We start from the raw sequence: 15,453 nt of genomic DNA on the forward strand, positions 1-15,453 counted from the left end.
ATGACATTAATGTTAAACATATATGTGTATGTGTATATATATATATATATATATATATATACACCTGACTTTTCACTGGTTATTATAATCTTAGAGCAAGCACAAAAATAATAAAAATAATAATATTAACATTAATAATTGATAAATAATATTATTAATGTTAATTAATAATAATAATATAAAGAGGAATAGCTTAAAAAAGCAATAGAAATTTTGAAAAGGAAACTAAAACAATTATTTTGATCAAATGATCCAAAAGGCAGCAGAAAAATACGAAAAGAGGAAAAAAAAAAGAGGACAAACAGAAGGCAAATAATACAACAGTAGAAGTAAACCAGCCATACCAATAATTACATTAGATACAAACACTCCAGTTAAAAGGCAGAAGCTGTCAGAGTGAATAAAAAAGCAAAATCTAACTATATGCCACCAACAAAAGGCACACATTAAGAACTCAGGTTGAAAGTAAACAGAAAAAGATATGCCATGAAAAAAATAAGAAGAGAAATAAAAAAAAAAAAGACAGGAATGGCTATATTAATATCAAATAAAACAAACTTGAAGACAAAGAGCACTGCCAGAGATAAAGAGGGGCATTTCACAACAATCTCAGAACATAGGAAGCAAGAAATTGAGATAATTAAAGGGAGATAGACAACTCCATAACCACAGCAGATTTTAACACCCCCTTGCTTATCGACTAGTAGAATAACACAAAAACAAAAATCAGCAAGGAATTCCCTGGCAGTCCAGTGGTTAGGACTCAGCACTGTCACTGGCGGGCCCTGGGTTCAATCTCTGGTCAGGGAACTAAGATCCTGCAAGCCGTGTGATGTGGCCAAAAACAACAACAACAACGAACAAACAAAAACAAAAATCAGTAAAGACACAAGATCAGAACAATACTATGAACCAACTTGATATGACATTTATACAACACTATATCCAACAACTCAAGAATATACATTCTTCTCAAGTACACGTAATACATCACCAAGATAATATACTGGTCCATAAAACAAGTCTCAATAAATTTAAAAGGAATGAGACCATACTGAGTGCGGTCTCTTACCACGAAAAAATTAAATTAGAAAATTTTAAAAAGATATACAAGAAAATCCCAAATAAATGGAAATCAAATGAATTTAAGAAATAGCCGATCCAACATAGTAAAGTGATGAAGGGAAGTCTCAGTATGACAGCTGTGTACTAGGCCTAGAGAACAAATACTACAGATAGAAACAGGAGGATGGAGGGCTCTAAGAAGAATATCTTCAAAGAACAAAATAAAGGAACTAATACTTATCCAGTGCATGTGACCATGCAAAAAAAAAACGTAGCTGGAAAGCAAATTCTGAAAAATGACCAGAGGATCTGCAAAGAATTAACAACAGATACACAAGGGGGGTGGGGGAGGGATAAATTAGGAGTTTAGGATTAACATACACACACTACTATATGTAAAATACGTAAACAACAAGGACCTACTGTATAGCACACGGAACTATACTCAATATCCTGATACATATATCAATATATATTTGCTATACACTTGAAACTAGCACAACATGGTAAATGAACTATGCCTCAATAAAAATTTAAAAATTTAAAATCAATAAAGAAATAAAAGTCATAAAATGTGAACACTTATTATCAATTTAACCAAATATTAGAAGCTTTTCATACACTTAATCCTCACAATAATTCTATGAGGGAAGTACCTATACTATCCTTACTTTATAGATGAGGAAGCTATGGCAGACAGAGGTTAAGTAATCAGCCCAAGGTTACAGTGCTTGTAAGTGAGACGCCAAGATTGGAAACTACCAGGCTCATCCTATACCATCCATGCTCCTCATGTCTGGCATCGCCGTCAATTAAAGAAAGTTAACTATAATGAAAGTTCTGTTTCCCAGGACCTTTTAGCTCAGCTGACATGTTTACAAGTAATAGAATAAAATTTGTCCTCCAAGCTTTGCTGCATAACCTTAAGCAGAACCTCCCTCAGGCAGTCTTCTGTAAAATGAGACGGTTGAAGAAAATGATCACTAACTACTTCCACAATATCTGGAAACAATTTATTTTCCTTTTTCCATAAGTAAGCCAAATAACCTACCCATGGTTAATTATCTGGCAAATGCAAGTCACCAGTCAGATGAGGAATTATGTAAAACTACCAGAATTCATCTAAACAGGTTTCTCGGTACTATTCTAAAAGCAAAGTACATACCCTAATTATGGATATTCAGAATATCAACACTGTATGGGCTGGGCAACATACTGTTACTTTTACATAAGAGAACTCTGGAAAACTGTTCACTTTATAAATATATCAGTAACCTCATGGATACACTTGAAATCATTCAGAAACGGCATTCATTTATTTCTTCAGTAAGTATTTACAAGGCACTATATAATGGGCCCAGAACTACACTGTATACTATTATAAACAAGATAGACCTAAGCCCTACTTCCCACTGAGCCTACAAAATACATACCATGGAATAAGGGCTATGATAGGGATAAGTGCACAGTGTTAAAAGAATACACTGAACTTGGTAAAAAAAAGGGAGGAAATGGAGACGGTGAGGGAAGGTTTTCTGGAGAAAAGAACATCTGAACAGATTTGAATAAAGAATAGAAATTCATCCCGGAGGAAGCAGAACGAAAAGAAAAAAGGGCAATCACATGTTCAAAAGCCAGAAGAGTCCGAAAGCAGGGGAGATCATGGTCGGGAGTGGTGCCTGGAGAGGAGCAGGGCAAGAGAACAAAAGTATTACAGTTTACAGTTCAAGACACGGCACGCGTGCAGGGCAGTAACAAAGTAAGCAAGGTGAGGTTAGCGGAGGCTCATGTTGTTCTCTAAGGTTACAAACAAAAACTTAAAAGGGTCTCAAGTGTTATTTCCAGTGTTAATCCTTCCCCTTGTGGGGAAATCACACAAAAAGTCATGCTGATATAAATGAATGCCCTACCCAAACGAGAACAAATGTTCTCTAAAAACTATTGGATTTCTTCAGTCTAACATCCAACAGGCTACAAGTCCTACGAGCCTCAAAATTAGTAAAGAAGTAAAACTATCCAGTTTATTTCCTTATTCTCAAAGCCTCTGCCAAATAGCACAATTTCTTTACATAATGTAAAGGGTAAGTCTGGAGAAACATCATAGACAAACTAAACCACAGCACATTTCTAAACTTTTAAAATACTAAATTGCTGATATTCAAATCTTAAAAGTCAAAACCTTGAAATAATCTTATAGTAAATCTTAGACTACTTGCAGTATTTCCCAACTTGCACTTGGCATGTCTTTAACAAGAATTTTACCTACACCTTAATTCCAGCTAAGTGATCAAACTTTTGGAAGAAACCATAACAACAACATGGCATGAAAACATAGAGGATGATTTATATAACCAAATGGTAGATAGGCTAGCCTTAATCACAAGGATCTTTTGAGTAAATTTACATTTAATAAGGTCAGCAGAATGTATTCCATAGTTATTTAAATTTAAGTCAGGCCTACACATGTAGAATATGTATAAAATTCTAAAATAATATATTATTAATACACATATAATCAGACAGTGTTTTAGCATGTAGGTGTGACATTAAGGAAAGAATAAAAAGAAAATAGTCTCTAAGTAGGCAATATAAAGCAGATGAGAAAAATCAAAGCAGTACCCACAACTCCACAGTCAATGAAGGTACTAAGCAGGACCACTGCACATGGCTTCATGGGTTCCTTACTGAACAACCCTATGGGGCCAATCATATATCACAAACAACCTGAGAGAGCCCAAGTCTCAGTAGCAAAAAAAAAAAAAGAATTCTTATAAAAATGTGTGCGTGTGTGTGTGTGTGTGTGTGTGTGTGGAGAGAGAGAGAGAGAGGGAGAGAAGGAAGGAGGAGAGAGACACAGACACTAAGCAACATACTGTTAAGCTGTAAGGTAATGCAAAACATGCACACACACACATACACACACACACACACACACACAATCTGAGAGAGCCCAAGTCTCAGTAGCAAAAAAAAAAAGAATTCTTATAAAAATAAGAGAATAAAATAACATAAGCAACGTTTTGAGTCTATGGAATTGCTCTTGAGCTAGCACCACTCATTCACTCATTCTTATCAAATACTTCCTAAGTGCCTACCATATGCCAGATACTGGAACATACAGCAGTGAACAAAACATACCTGTCCTCATGAAGCTTACACTCAGGGGAAAGAAGGAGGTAGGAATTAAACACGTAAAAGATTTGAAATTATCAGGTCGTGATAAGTACTATGGGAAAAATGAAGCAGGAAATGGGGCTAGGGAGTACTGTGAAGGGGGTATTGTGATTTTAAATGGCCTCAATGAGGTGACCACTCCAACAGAATGAAGATTCCATCAGACATGAGAAACTTGTCTTTGCTGTTCTCATAGGAAATTTTATACTCTAACTGGGGTCTCCACACCAATTCTAGTGATAGACCAAGTGCCTGCCTGATTACCAGGTACAAAAAGTAAGTGATGCAAAACAATCTTTACCACGTTCCTAAGGGTTTATTTCAAGACTCAGTGAAATAAAAATTTGTCAGAAGCATCCTGCAACAGGCCCAAACTTAAGGCCTTTATGAGGTGCATTCCTCTTTCATCTACACCAGGGGTAGGCAAATTACAGCTAGCAGGCCAAATCCAGCCCACCATCTGTTTCTGTAAGTGAAGTTTTATTAGAACACAGCCATGTTAACTTGTATACATATTAAGTATGGATACTTTTGCACTAAAGCAGCAGATCTGGCACACAGCTGTGACACAGACCACATGACCTGGAAAGCCTAAAATATTTACTATCTGGTCCTTTACCGGAAAGTTTGCTGACCCCTGGTTCTAGATCATCACCACCACCACTACCACCGTCATAGTGAGATTCCTTTCAGGGCCCTCTTCACAAACACATGGCCAGTGCAGTCACGTGGAACCTTGCCTCAGGAGGGTCTCATGCTTGGGGTTTAATGCTCTATGGTCACCTTTCAATTCTTAATAATTTTATCTTTGAATCCAAGTTTTATAAGTGAACTCCAATGGGACAAAAAAGCATGTGCCAGGGACCTGGTGCCTCGGCTCACAGGCAGTCTGCCTCCCCAGGAAAGATTCTCAGGCAGCTGAATGCCCTGGCTCAGCTCAACTCACCACCTCTTGACTAGGAGTACGGCAAGGTGGTAGCTATGCCCATCCCAGGCTGGCGTCACCATGATACATTCCCAAGTAAAGCAGTATCTAGCAAGTCCTGGCATGGAGGCTGCAATCCCTTGGGGGTGCTGTGGGCTAAGACAGCAGGCCTCTCGGAAGGGGAGACTGGCTTTCCTACCCAAGGCCGGGACCCCACGTTTTCATCTGGCAATGCACCTTGCAAGGTATGTAACCGGACTTGACTGCTTTCACGAAACAAAAATTACAAACGAGAGTTCCATTCTTCTATCAAATCTATCATAAAATTGATTTCTTTGTTTTGTCCCATTCCACTGAGCCATCCCCCTTCACCTTGCTCTAGGCACACAGCTCTCTTCTTATTTCTTAAACCAACAAGCTCATTTGCACCACAGGCCCTCGTCACACCTGAAATACTCATCAGCTAGAACATTTCAATCAAGTCTTGGCCTGAGTGTCACACCTGCAGAGTGGACAGAGTTTCCTAATAATCCTCATTCCAATCCACTGAGGAGTCAAACCCACTGGTGAGGCATACCATCTCCAAAGATGCCACCATCAATTTTTTGCCTCCATGTACGTGCACTGCCTCTCCCTCATTGGGAAATGGAGTTTATTTCCCCTCCTTATGAACCTGGGCTGGATTTACGGCTGCTTTAACCAACAGAATGCAGCTGAAATGACATTCTGGAGTTCTAAGCTGAAGCCTTAAGAGGAATGGCAGCTTCCTCTTCCTTCTGTGATGTGAAAGGTCAAGGTCACACTGAGAGGGCACATGAAGAGGACACACAGAGGAGAACTGAAATGATCAACATTCAACAGTGCCAGCTGAGCTTCCAGTCAACAGTCATCAACAACTGCTAGGGAAGGGAATGAGTCATCTTGGAGGTTCCAACCCAATCAAGTCCCCAGATGGTTGGAGCCCCAGCTAACATCACATGGAACAGAAGAACCGCTCTGCTGATCAGAGCCAAACCAAGGAATCTTGAAACATAATAAAATGCTTGTGTTTTGAGTAGTTTGTTACAAAGCAATATAAAACTAAAACACCAAGATTTGAATACCAGATCCATCACACCTAGATCCACACACATGCCTGTATATATGTAACCTCTTTATGTCTCATTTTTTTCATCTGCAAAATGAAGATCATAACATTACCTATTTCACAGAATTATTCTATGGAATAAATGTGCTCATGTGTGTAAAGCACACAGCAGAGCTCTCAGCATATTCCTGACATAATGCAAAAAGATATTATTATTCTATTATTGCTATTTTATTATCGATAAAATGTATTACTTATACCATCATCCTGCTTTACCTTCTTTAAACCACCTATTACTATCTGAAATTATGCTCACTTATTTATCTGCCTCCCCTCCACCAAAGTATGAGCCATAAGACACGAACTTAACTGTCTTGTTCACCAGCACCTAAAACAGAATTTGACTGACAGAGATACTTTATAAATTAATATTGAATAAATGAGTTATAGGACCTCAGTTTCACAGTTAATCAATAATGATATCTGTTCGTGCCCCGGTCCGGGAAGATCCCACATGCCACGGAGCGGCTGGGCCCGTGAGCCATGGCCGCTGAGCCTGTGTGTCCGGAGCTTGTGCTCTGCAATGGGAGAGGCCACAGCAGTGAGAGGCCCGCAGACCCGCAAAAAAAACAAACAAACAAACAAAAAATAATGATATCTAAAAACTGCTCCCATACCTTATCTTAAGTATAAATCTGACAAGAGGCACTCAAAACACAAGATACACACATAAACTATCTATAATATGTTATTTTCAGGATACAATTCCAATGCATTTACTTGTTACTGCACAAATACTACACCATTACTGGATCATGTACTGTTCAAATATGCCTAAGTGATGGCTAGCATCTGACTCAGCACCGTTCAGGTGCTCTAAAGTAGCTTACTCGTTTGTATAATTTTTTTAAAATGAACTGTACTCAATCAAACTAATGACACACTCTCAGTTACTATTGCTACATGCACAGAAACAGCCAGAGAAACTTCCATGTGGGGTCCATTCAAAACCAAATTACCCTGGCAACACAAATTAACATAATACTAATCTTCAAGCTATGGAAACTTGGTTTTAAACACATCTGAGAGTGAATTTCCTGAGTTACAGTATTTTAAAAGTTTAAAATCTATATTAAAGATGAAATAAAAATCAGACATTCACAGAGCCCTGAAGCACCTCTGAGGAAAAGCAGCAGTCTAGAAGGTACACAAAGATACACAAAAACACAATTCAGTGTAACAAGTTCTCTAATGCTGTGATTCTCAACTTTTCCTCTGCCGTGATGTAGAGATGACAGATGCAAGAAACTCACCCTGCCTCCCTCTTCCAATTATAATTTCGTAGGAGTTTTTACATCTAGGAACAGGATTTTATAAGGCAAACAAACCACAGGGGTGTGGTACAGAACGTTAGGTGAGAAATAAACACATGTAAAGGCAGGGAAGTAAGTAAGAGAGAAGACATTATGGTTGAAGCTAATAATAAGTATACCCTGCTGAACTCCAGCAGTTAGTGCATAAAAATTAAGACAGGCAAGGGGGCGGGGAGGAGGGGGGTGGGATTGCTAAGATGAGGCATTGTATAGGTATGGAAAGGTCCATTCAAGGAACCTGTATGTTAAGAACAGAAATTTATACTTCAAAATCCAATAAGCCTGGGCTTCTCTGGTGGCGCAGTGGTTAAGAATCCGCCTGCCAATGCAGGGTACATGGGTTTGAGCCCTGCTACGGGAAGATCCCACATGCCACGGAGCAACTAAGCCCGTGAGCCACAACTACTGAGCCCATGTGCCACAACTACTGAAGCCCGTGCACCTAGATCCTGTGCTCTGCAACAAAAGAAGCCACTGCAATGAGAGGCCCGCACACAGCAACGAAGAGTAGCCCGCGCTCGCTGCAACTAGAGAAAGTCCACGTGCAGCAACAAAGACAACACAGCCAAAAATAAATAAATTCATATAAAAAAAATCCAATAAGCCCACCAGAATGGCTAAAATTAAAAAGTCTGAAACACCAAACTTTTGGCAAGGTGGTGAAGCAGCCAAAGCTTCCATAAATTGTTGGTCTAAGTGTAAAGTGGTACACTTGGAAATGGTACACAGACTTGGAAAAAAAGTCTAGTGGTTTCTCATAAAATTAAGCATACGCCTACCCTATTACCCAGTAATTCCACCAAAGAGAAATGAAAACGTACGCCCACAAAATGATTTGCACAAGAATATTCCTAACCACTTTGTCCGTAAGAGCCAAAAACCGGAAACAACCCAAATGTCTATCAACAGAGCAATGGATAAACAAACTGTCCTATATTCGTACAAGTTATACAATGAAATACTATTCAACAATAAAAAGGGATGCACTACTGATACACACAATAACAGGATCAATCTCCTAAACTTCTTGCAGAGTGAAAGAAGCTTTGTAGACTATATGCTGTATGATTCTAGAATAGGCAAAGCTCATTCGATGTGAAAAACGAAACAGTATAGTGATCACCTGGTGGGCAGGGAAGGGTCATGAGTGAACTTTCTAGGGTGACAGTAATGTTCTTTCCCAGTGGTCAGGAAACTTTCTCTGTAAAGGGCAGAATAGCAAATATTTCAGGCTTTCTGGGCTCTGCCTCAAATACCCAATTCTGCCACTGTAAATGAATGGCATGGCTGTGCTACCACAAGACTTTATTTACAAAACAAGAGTTAGAATGTAGTTTGTTGATCCCTGCTCTACATTTCAAAAGTGGTTTGGGTTACACAGATGTATGTACTTGTCAAAACTCATCTAATTGGCCATGGAAGATTTGTGCATTTCACTATATGTCAATTTTATCCTAAAGGAAAAAAACCATAAAGAAATATTGAACTCTAGGCTGATGATAAGCATGTGGTTGGCAGTGAGGTACACTGATATCTGCAACTTATTTTGAAAGCTCAAAAAATAAGATGGAGGGGCTTCCCTAGTGGCGCAGCAGTTGAGAGTCTGCCTGCCAATGCAGGGGACACGGGTTCGAGCCCTGGTCTGGGAGGATCCCACATGCCGCGGAGCAACTGGGCCCGTGAGCCACAACTACTGAGCCTGCACGTATGGAGCCTGTGCTCTGCAACAAGAGAGGCCACGGCAGTGAGAGGCCCGCGCACCGCGATGAAGAGTGGCCCCCGCTCGCTGCAACTGGAGAAAGCCCTCGCACAGAAACGAAGACCCAACACAGCCATAAATAAATAAATAAATAAATAAGCTCAAAAAATAATAAGAAGAAGAAGAAGGATTGACAGATATACGATAACACAGATGCAACAAAATGTTGGGAATTGTAGACCCTACAACTGGTATATGGTATATGGAAGTTAACTGCAATTCTTTCAACTTCTGTATATATTTGAAAGTTTTTTCTTTTGTTTTGTTTTTGGCTGCATTGTGTGGCTTGTGGGATCTTAGTTCCTAGACCAGGGATCGAACCCGTGCCCCCTGCGGTGAAAGTGCAGAGTCCTAACCACTGGACCACCAGTGAATTCCCTGAAAGTTTTAATGTTAAAGTGGCAGGGGAGGATATTCAGTAAGAGGCCACTGAAGATTTTTAAGCAAAGAAATGAAAATCAAATTTATATTCTACAAATACAATTTATGCAGCGCAAACAATACACAGAAGGATGGTCAGATGAAGGAAGAAAGCACTAAGTAAGCTATTACAATAGTCCATGCCATAGAAAGTATCAACATTTGAGGAGTAAGTACAAAGTGAGTTCATGCAGAGAAGGAAAGTCAGGGGAGTAAAGAGTAGAAAGCTCCTTCATTTCAGGAATGAGGAAGGAGTTTCAAGGAGAACGTTCACAATGTCAACGTAAAAGAACTTAAGCAAGAAGAGAACTGAAAAGTACCTAATAGATTAAGCAATGGAACTTGATGATGTAAAAGAGGTGTGGTAAGAATGTAAACCAGATAAAGGATATTGATAAGTTCAAAGGAAACAAACAAGTGATGATCAAAGGAATCTAGCTGGGCCAAGAGAGGAAGGCAAAACTAGGGAGCATCATAAAGTAAAAGACTGAAATACTTCTTTAAAATGGAAAACAAAAGTAAACAACTGCACCTAAAAATCACCATATATTATCTCATCCATAAAATGTACTCTTGGGTAAGGCAGGCTGCTATGGGCCTGAGTGTCCCTGCACATTCTTGCTGAGTGTGAAAGAAGGTCAAGGTTACCACAGCATTTAACTGCCTCTCAGAGAGAGGTGAACCAGCTTGTTTGTTATTTGCTACAATGTTTGCAGCTTGCTAAAAAAAAAAAAAAAAAAAAAAAAAGTGCTAGACCCTTGGTCCTGAGTTCCTTAGCTGTGATCCACTCTGTTCTTCCATTAGACCCATCACCCTCATGGGACCTGGTTACAAGGAAAACCAGCACAAATATGCTGATGTTCATGAGTCTGCAGGGCTGTGAGTAATAATGTCATTTGTTTCTGACCTGGGAGTCTCCTGTTTTTCTGCCAGCAACCATGAAAAATTAACAGACTATCAGCTTGTAAACACGGTAAAATCAGATCTTAAGACTTTTCACTGCTCTTGACATGGACAACAAAGAACTGGTTGATATTCATGTTGTTAAATAAAACAAGAGACAAAAACATAGTCACTAGCAAAAACTGAAATATATACAATATTTCATAGTTTATTTACCTTACATTATTCATAATATTTACATGTACCAGTCTCTACACTGTATTTTTTACTTGCACTACATTATATAATTCTCATAATAATCCTAATGAGGTAGGTACTAATATGAGGAAACTGAGGCTTCAAAATGCTATGTAACTAAGCCAAGGGCTCACAAATTGTAATCAGCACAACCTAAATATAAGCCCAGATAACTTTAAAAGATGTGAGGGTTTTTGTTAACTATTAATAGTCAACCTCCTTACCAGCTGATTTATCAAGGGCAACTCTAATTCATATATAACAGCAAAGTATCTATATCATCACAGTATGGATAGTTCATTATTTTTATAGAAAACTAACATTTTGGAAATGTTAATATAATCAAAGTTTTCTCTAAAAATCTGTGGTCAAGGTTTAGGAAGAGCTAAGTTAAACAAATCCAAATCACCGTCTTTATGGCAGAAGCTCTCATGGTTTTAAATGTACAAATGTATGTCTTTATATACTAATATATATTATAAATCTTCTAAGACCATCTATTATCATCATTCTGAATGACACAGTTTGGGAAACTACTGCTGCAATCCACAGTGCCAATTTAACTTATACACAGAATACCTCTGAAAGCTTAGTAGTCAGCTTGGTGGTTCACATACACAAAACCTTTAAAAGGGAGAACATCAAACTTAGAATGTGGCATAACAGTTCCAAGCCAAGTCACCTACTTCATAGTTTGGCAACACTGCCCATTTCCTACCAGACAAAATTGAATGTCCCATAACACAATGGAACTACCTGGCTTTCTCTGAAATTAGAAGGGTAACAAGTCAAGGCTTTTTGTATTTGTAGCTCTGTACATTGTTATCACTTAACAAAATTTGGACACTTTTAACAATGGAGGAGAGATCACAGAAAAAGTAGTTTCCACATAAAGCTTGTGAATTGGTTAATGGTAGTAAGTCATTCTGATGGTCCTAGGCATCACCATTAACTTACCAATACGGAAAGCTAAAATTGAACTCTATGAATAAGTGGAAAATTAATATCGTGTACCATTTCAACACCAAGCATGTTTTCCTGTCTCCTACTTAGTCAGCTCTAAACATTCAACAACTGAACCTGTTTATTGCTCCATTGTTATTAATCATTCCAGAGTTTTTAAAAAAAAACAAAATTGAGTTAAAGTCAGCCACACAACAGTTGTGTTCATTATACAAGCCAGAGCTGTAAGCTGTAGATTGGTCCCTAGCTTGCTGCAAACCAACTCAGATGCTTTTTTTTTTCCCTTTGCCCTCTGCTCTGAAGGAATGCCTCCACCCATTCAAAGTCTATGTAGGACACATCTCCAGTAGTTTGGGGTGGGGGGCATATACCTAGGTAAAGTTACTAATCAGGCCATTCTCAACAAAACTAAGAGTTATTCTAGACAGATGAAATTACCATGTAATTACACAGGAATTGGAATCAAAATCTGAATGTAAACTGTACTAAGATTTTCAAACACTTCACATTACAAGGAAAACAAATTGATGTCCTACCTACTTGAAGCAAGAAGTATCTTTAGAAGGGCAGATTTTTGCCCTCTGCTCTGAAGGAATGCCTCCACCCATCCAAAGTCTCTGTGGGACACATCTCCAGTTTGGGGGGAAAAAAAAAGGCAATAAAATATGATACTGTCGGGACTTTCCTGGTGGCGCAGTGGTTAAGAATCCGCCTGCCAATGCCGGGGACACAGGTTCGAGCCCTGGTCCGGGAAGATCCCACATTCTGCGGAGCAACTAAGCCCGTGCACCACAGCTACTGAGCCCGTGCTTTAGAGCCGGTGAGTCACAACTACTGAACCCCGCGCAACTAGAGCCCGTGCTCTGCAACAAGAGAAGCCACTGCAATGAGAAGCCCGCACACAACAAACAGTCCCGCTCGCCGCAACTAGAGAAAGCCTGCATGAAGGAACGAAGACCCAATGCAGCCAAAAATAAATAAATAAATTTATTAAAAAAAGAAAAAAAATGATACTGTCCACTTACTTTGAAAGGAGTTGTAGAGAAAAAGAAAATATCTTAAAGCTGACAGCAATTTCCAACATTTTGGTGTTAGGAATTCTTAAAAATAATAATCATAACTACTGAAAGCAAATGTGACACTATAATAAATTACTTTAAGGCACAAATACATCAATTAAAAATGTTTTGAGGGCTTCCCTGGTGGCACAGTGGTTGAGAGTCCGCCTGCCGATGCAGGGGACACGGGTTCGTGCCCCGGTACGGGAAGATCCCACATGCCGCAGAGCGGCTGGGTCCGTGAACCAGGGCCTCTGAGCCTTCGCGTCCGGAGCCTGTGCTCCACAACGGGAGAGGCCACAACAGTGAGAGGCCCGCGTACCGAAAAAAAAAAAAAATGTTTTGAGCAGTGATTTTCATATGTGAACATGGTGGATTCTGATAAGCAAAACCCCCAAAGAGAAAGAATTCGAATCAGTTAACACCATTAAGGGAAACAAATAGCAACAGGAAAGAAAAGAGATTAGAGAAAAGAAATCCCACTAGTAAATGCAATAGGTATTCAATATTTACCTATTGCATTTTATTTTTACTAACATATGCAAAAATAGGAATGCCTTAAAAAATAAAATGTGTATACACTAACAACCTGAAAAATGCCTTCCCAAACTGGAAATATTTTCCAAACCATTCCAAAAATACTGATAAATTTTCACAGAATTCAGAATATACATCATTTGGAGGTTTTACCGGATGTAAACCAGATGAAGTGGAAGCCTCCTGAGCTTTTATCTTAAAAAAAAAAAAAAGCAAAATTACATACATTGGGATTTCATCTTTCAGTAGCCTTTGCATATGTCAAAATACACTTATTAATAGAAATTCTTTACTTCACAACTCAGTGTCTCCTGTGCAAATAGATCTGAAACATGAAATCTGCACTAACATATCTATATTTGTAAATTTCACAAACAGTACTATTAAATTGCATCGTCGGTTCTCCATATTAATGTTTTTCTCCTCTCCCTCAGTAAATAGGTTTAACTAAATTTCCACCTCAAAATTTACAGAATAACATGCTACCTAGCTGCAACGAAACAGTCAACTATTGCTGGGTCCATTTTTTAAATAAGGTTTACGTAGGAATCTCCAATGACACCACCGGAATTAGTATCAGAGAAAAAAAAATTAGAAAATTTGACACGGAAAACGTAGAGGGGCACTTTTCACTCATTTCAACATACAAAGGTTTATACGGTTAAGCTGGAAAACCTTGTATTTAAAGAAAAATTTTCAAACAAGATTAGCATTTTTTAAGTAAAACTTCCTGTTTCCCCTCCTACCCAAAAAAAAAGTGATAGAAAACAGAAGGCAATCACTTTTAATTCTAACAAAACAGAAAAGGACAAAATGACAAGGTTAACTAGAACTGAGAAACAAGTTCAGCCCCACGACTATTCTCTACAGTTGCACGATTTTTAAGCCCACATTTTTTTTTTTTTTTACCAAATCCACTTCCCACCCTAGGTAGGGCTTACACCTGCCTCCTCCCCACCGACTCCATCTATGACGGCGACACCTTCCCAGCAGGTATTGTGAACTCATTTCCAGTATACAATCCGCAGGAATATCTCTGAAGTGTCTGGGTCAGGGCATAACGAAATGATCGAGAAAGTGAGACATAAAACAGATACAAGTTTTAAAGGGAGGCGTAGGGGTATCTAACAGCGGAGGGATGGGGACCTCGAAGGAGACTGGGGTGTGGAAAGAAAGGTCTCAAAGGAGCCACAGGCAGGCTCCATCCGAGAGGTGTGAAGGAAGCAAGGTCCTGCCAGAAGAGCCAAAAATAAATTAGCCAGCACGTCCTCCATTCCGCGAATAGCCCGAGGAAAAGGACTCTGGGGGCCACGGCGGGGGGCAATCCCGGGGTCCTCGCCGGCGCAGGAGGCCCGGGCTGGGGCCAGAAACTCACCACCTGGTAGCGGCCAGTCCCCGGCTGGTGATGATCCATCCTGCCTGGCTCGGGATCCGGCTTCCGAGCGGGCGAGTGCCCTCGGCGCTCAGCCCCCTCGGTCACCCGGGTCGACGACGTCGTCGCCGCAGCGACCCTTCCGCCTCTGTTTGTGCCGCCGCGGTCGCCCAGCCGCACCACCTCACTTCCCGTCACGGCCGCAGAAGCCGCCGAAACCTCCGCGTCGGCCGCAGCTCTGGGCCGAAGGTCCGGGGCACCGCAAGCGCTACTGAGCATGCTCGGATGGTCGCGCATGCTCGCTGGGTCCTCCGCCGTCCCATCCGCGTCGCGAGTTGGCGGGGGGCGGGGGGCGGTGTTTAGCTGGGTGGGTGGAGGTGGAAAAGTCAGGCAAGTCCTAGGGAGCAATCTAGGTTGTCAGCCTGTCCGGAGTGGGCGGTGGCAAAAGGATCAGGGGAAAAAACATCACCGTCTTTGATTGGTCTTTTTGTTTGGACGGGTTTCGCGCAGGCACAGTCACAGCGCACAGATACAGATGTCGAGGAGAGCGGGGACGCATTCCTAGAACACCTGAGGACAG

At 40.1% G+C, this 15,453-nt stretch overlaps 1 protein-coding gene across 1 annotated transcript in view; it reads right to left on the reverse strand.

Moving 5' to 3' along the window:
* Positions 1 to 15,211, reverse strand: part of NDFIP2 (Nedd4 family interacting protein 2) — a 65,066-nt gene extending 49,855 nt beyond the window's left edge. Inside the window, 2 exon segments of the mRNA XM_067713094.1 lie at positions 14,877 to 15,160; positions 15,163 to 15,211. Of these exon segments, the coding sequence (XP_067569195.1) occupies positions 14,877 to 15,160; positions 15,163 to 15,196 (318 nt within the window). The 5' untranslated portion in view covers positions 15,197 to 15,211.
* Between the last annotated feature and the right edge of the window lie 242 nt (positions 15,212 to 15,453).

Source organism: Pseudorca crassidens, chromosome 18 (genome assembly GCF_039906515.1).
Source record: "Pseudorca crassidens isolate mPseCra1 chromosome 18, mPseCra1.hap1, whole genome shotgun sequence".
Taxonomy (NCBI): domain Eukaryota; kingdom Metazoa; phylum Chordata; class Mammalia; order Artiodactyla; family Delphinidae; genus Pseudorca; species Pseudorca crassidens.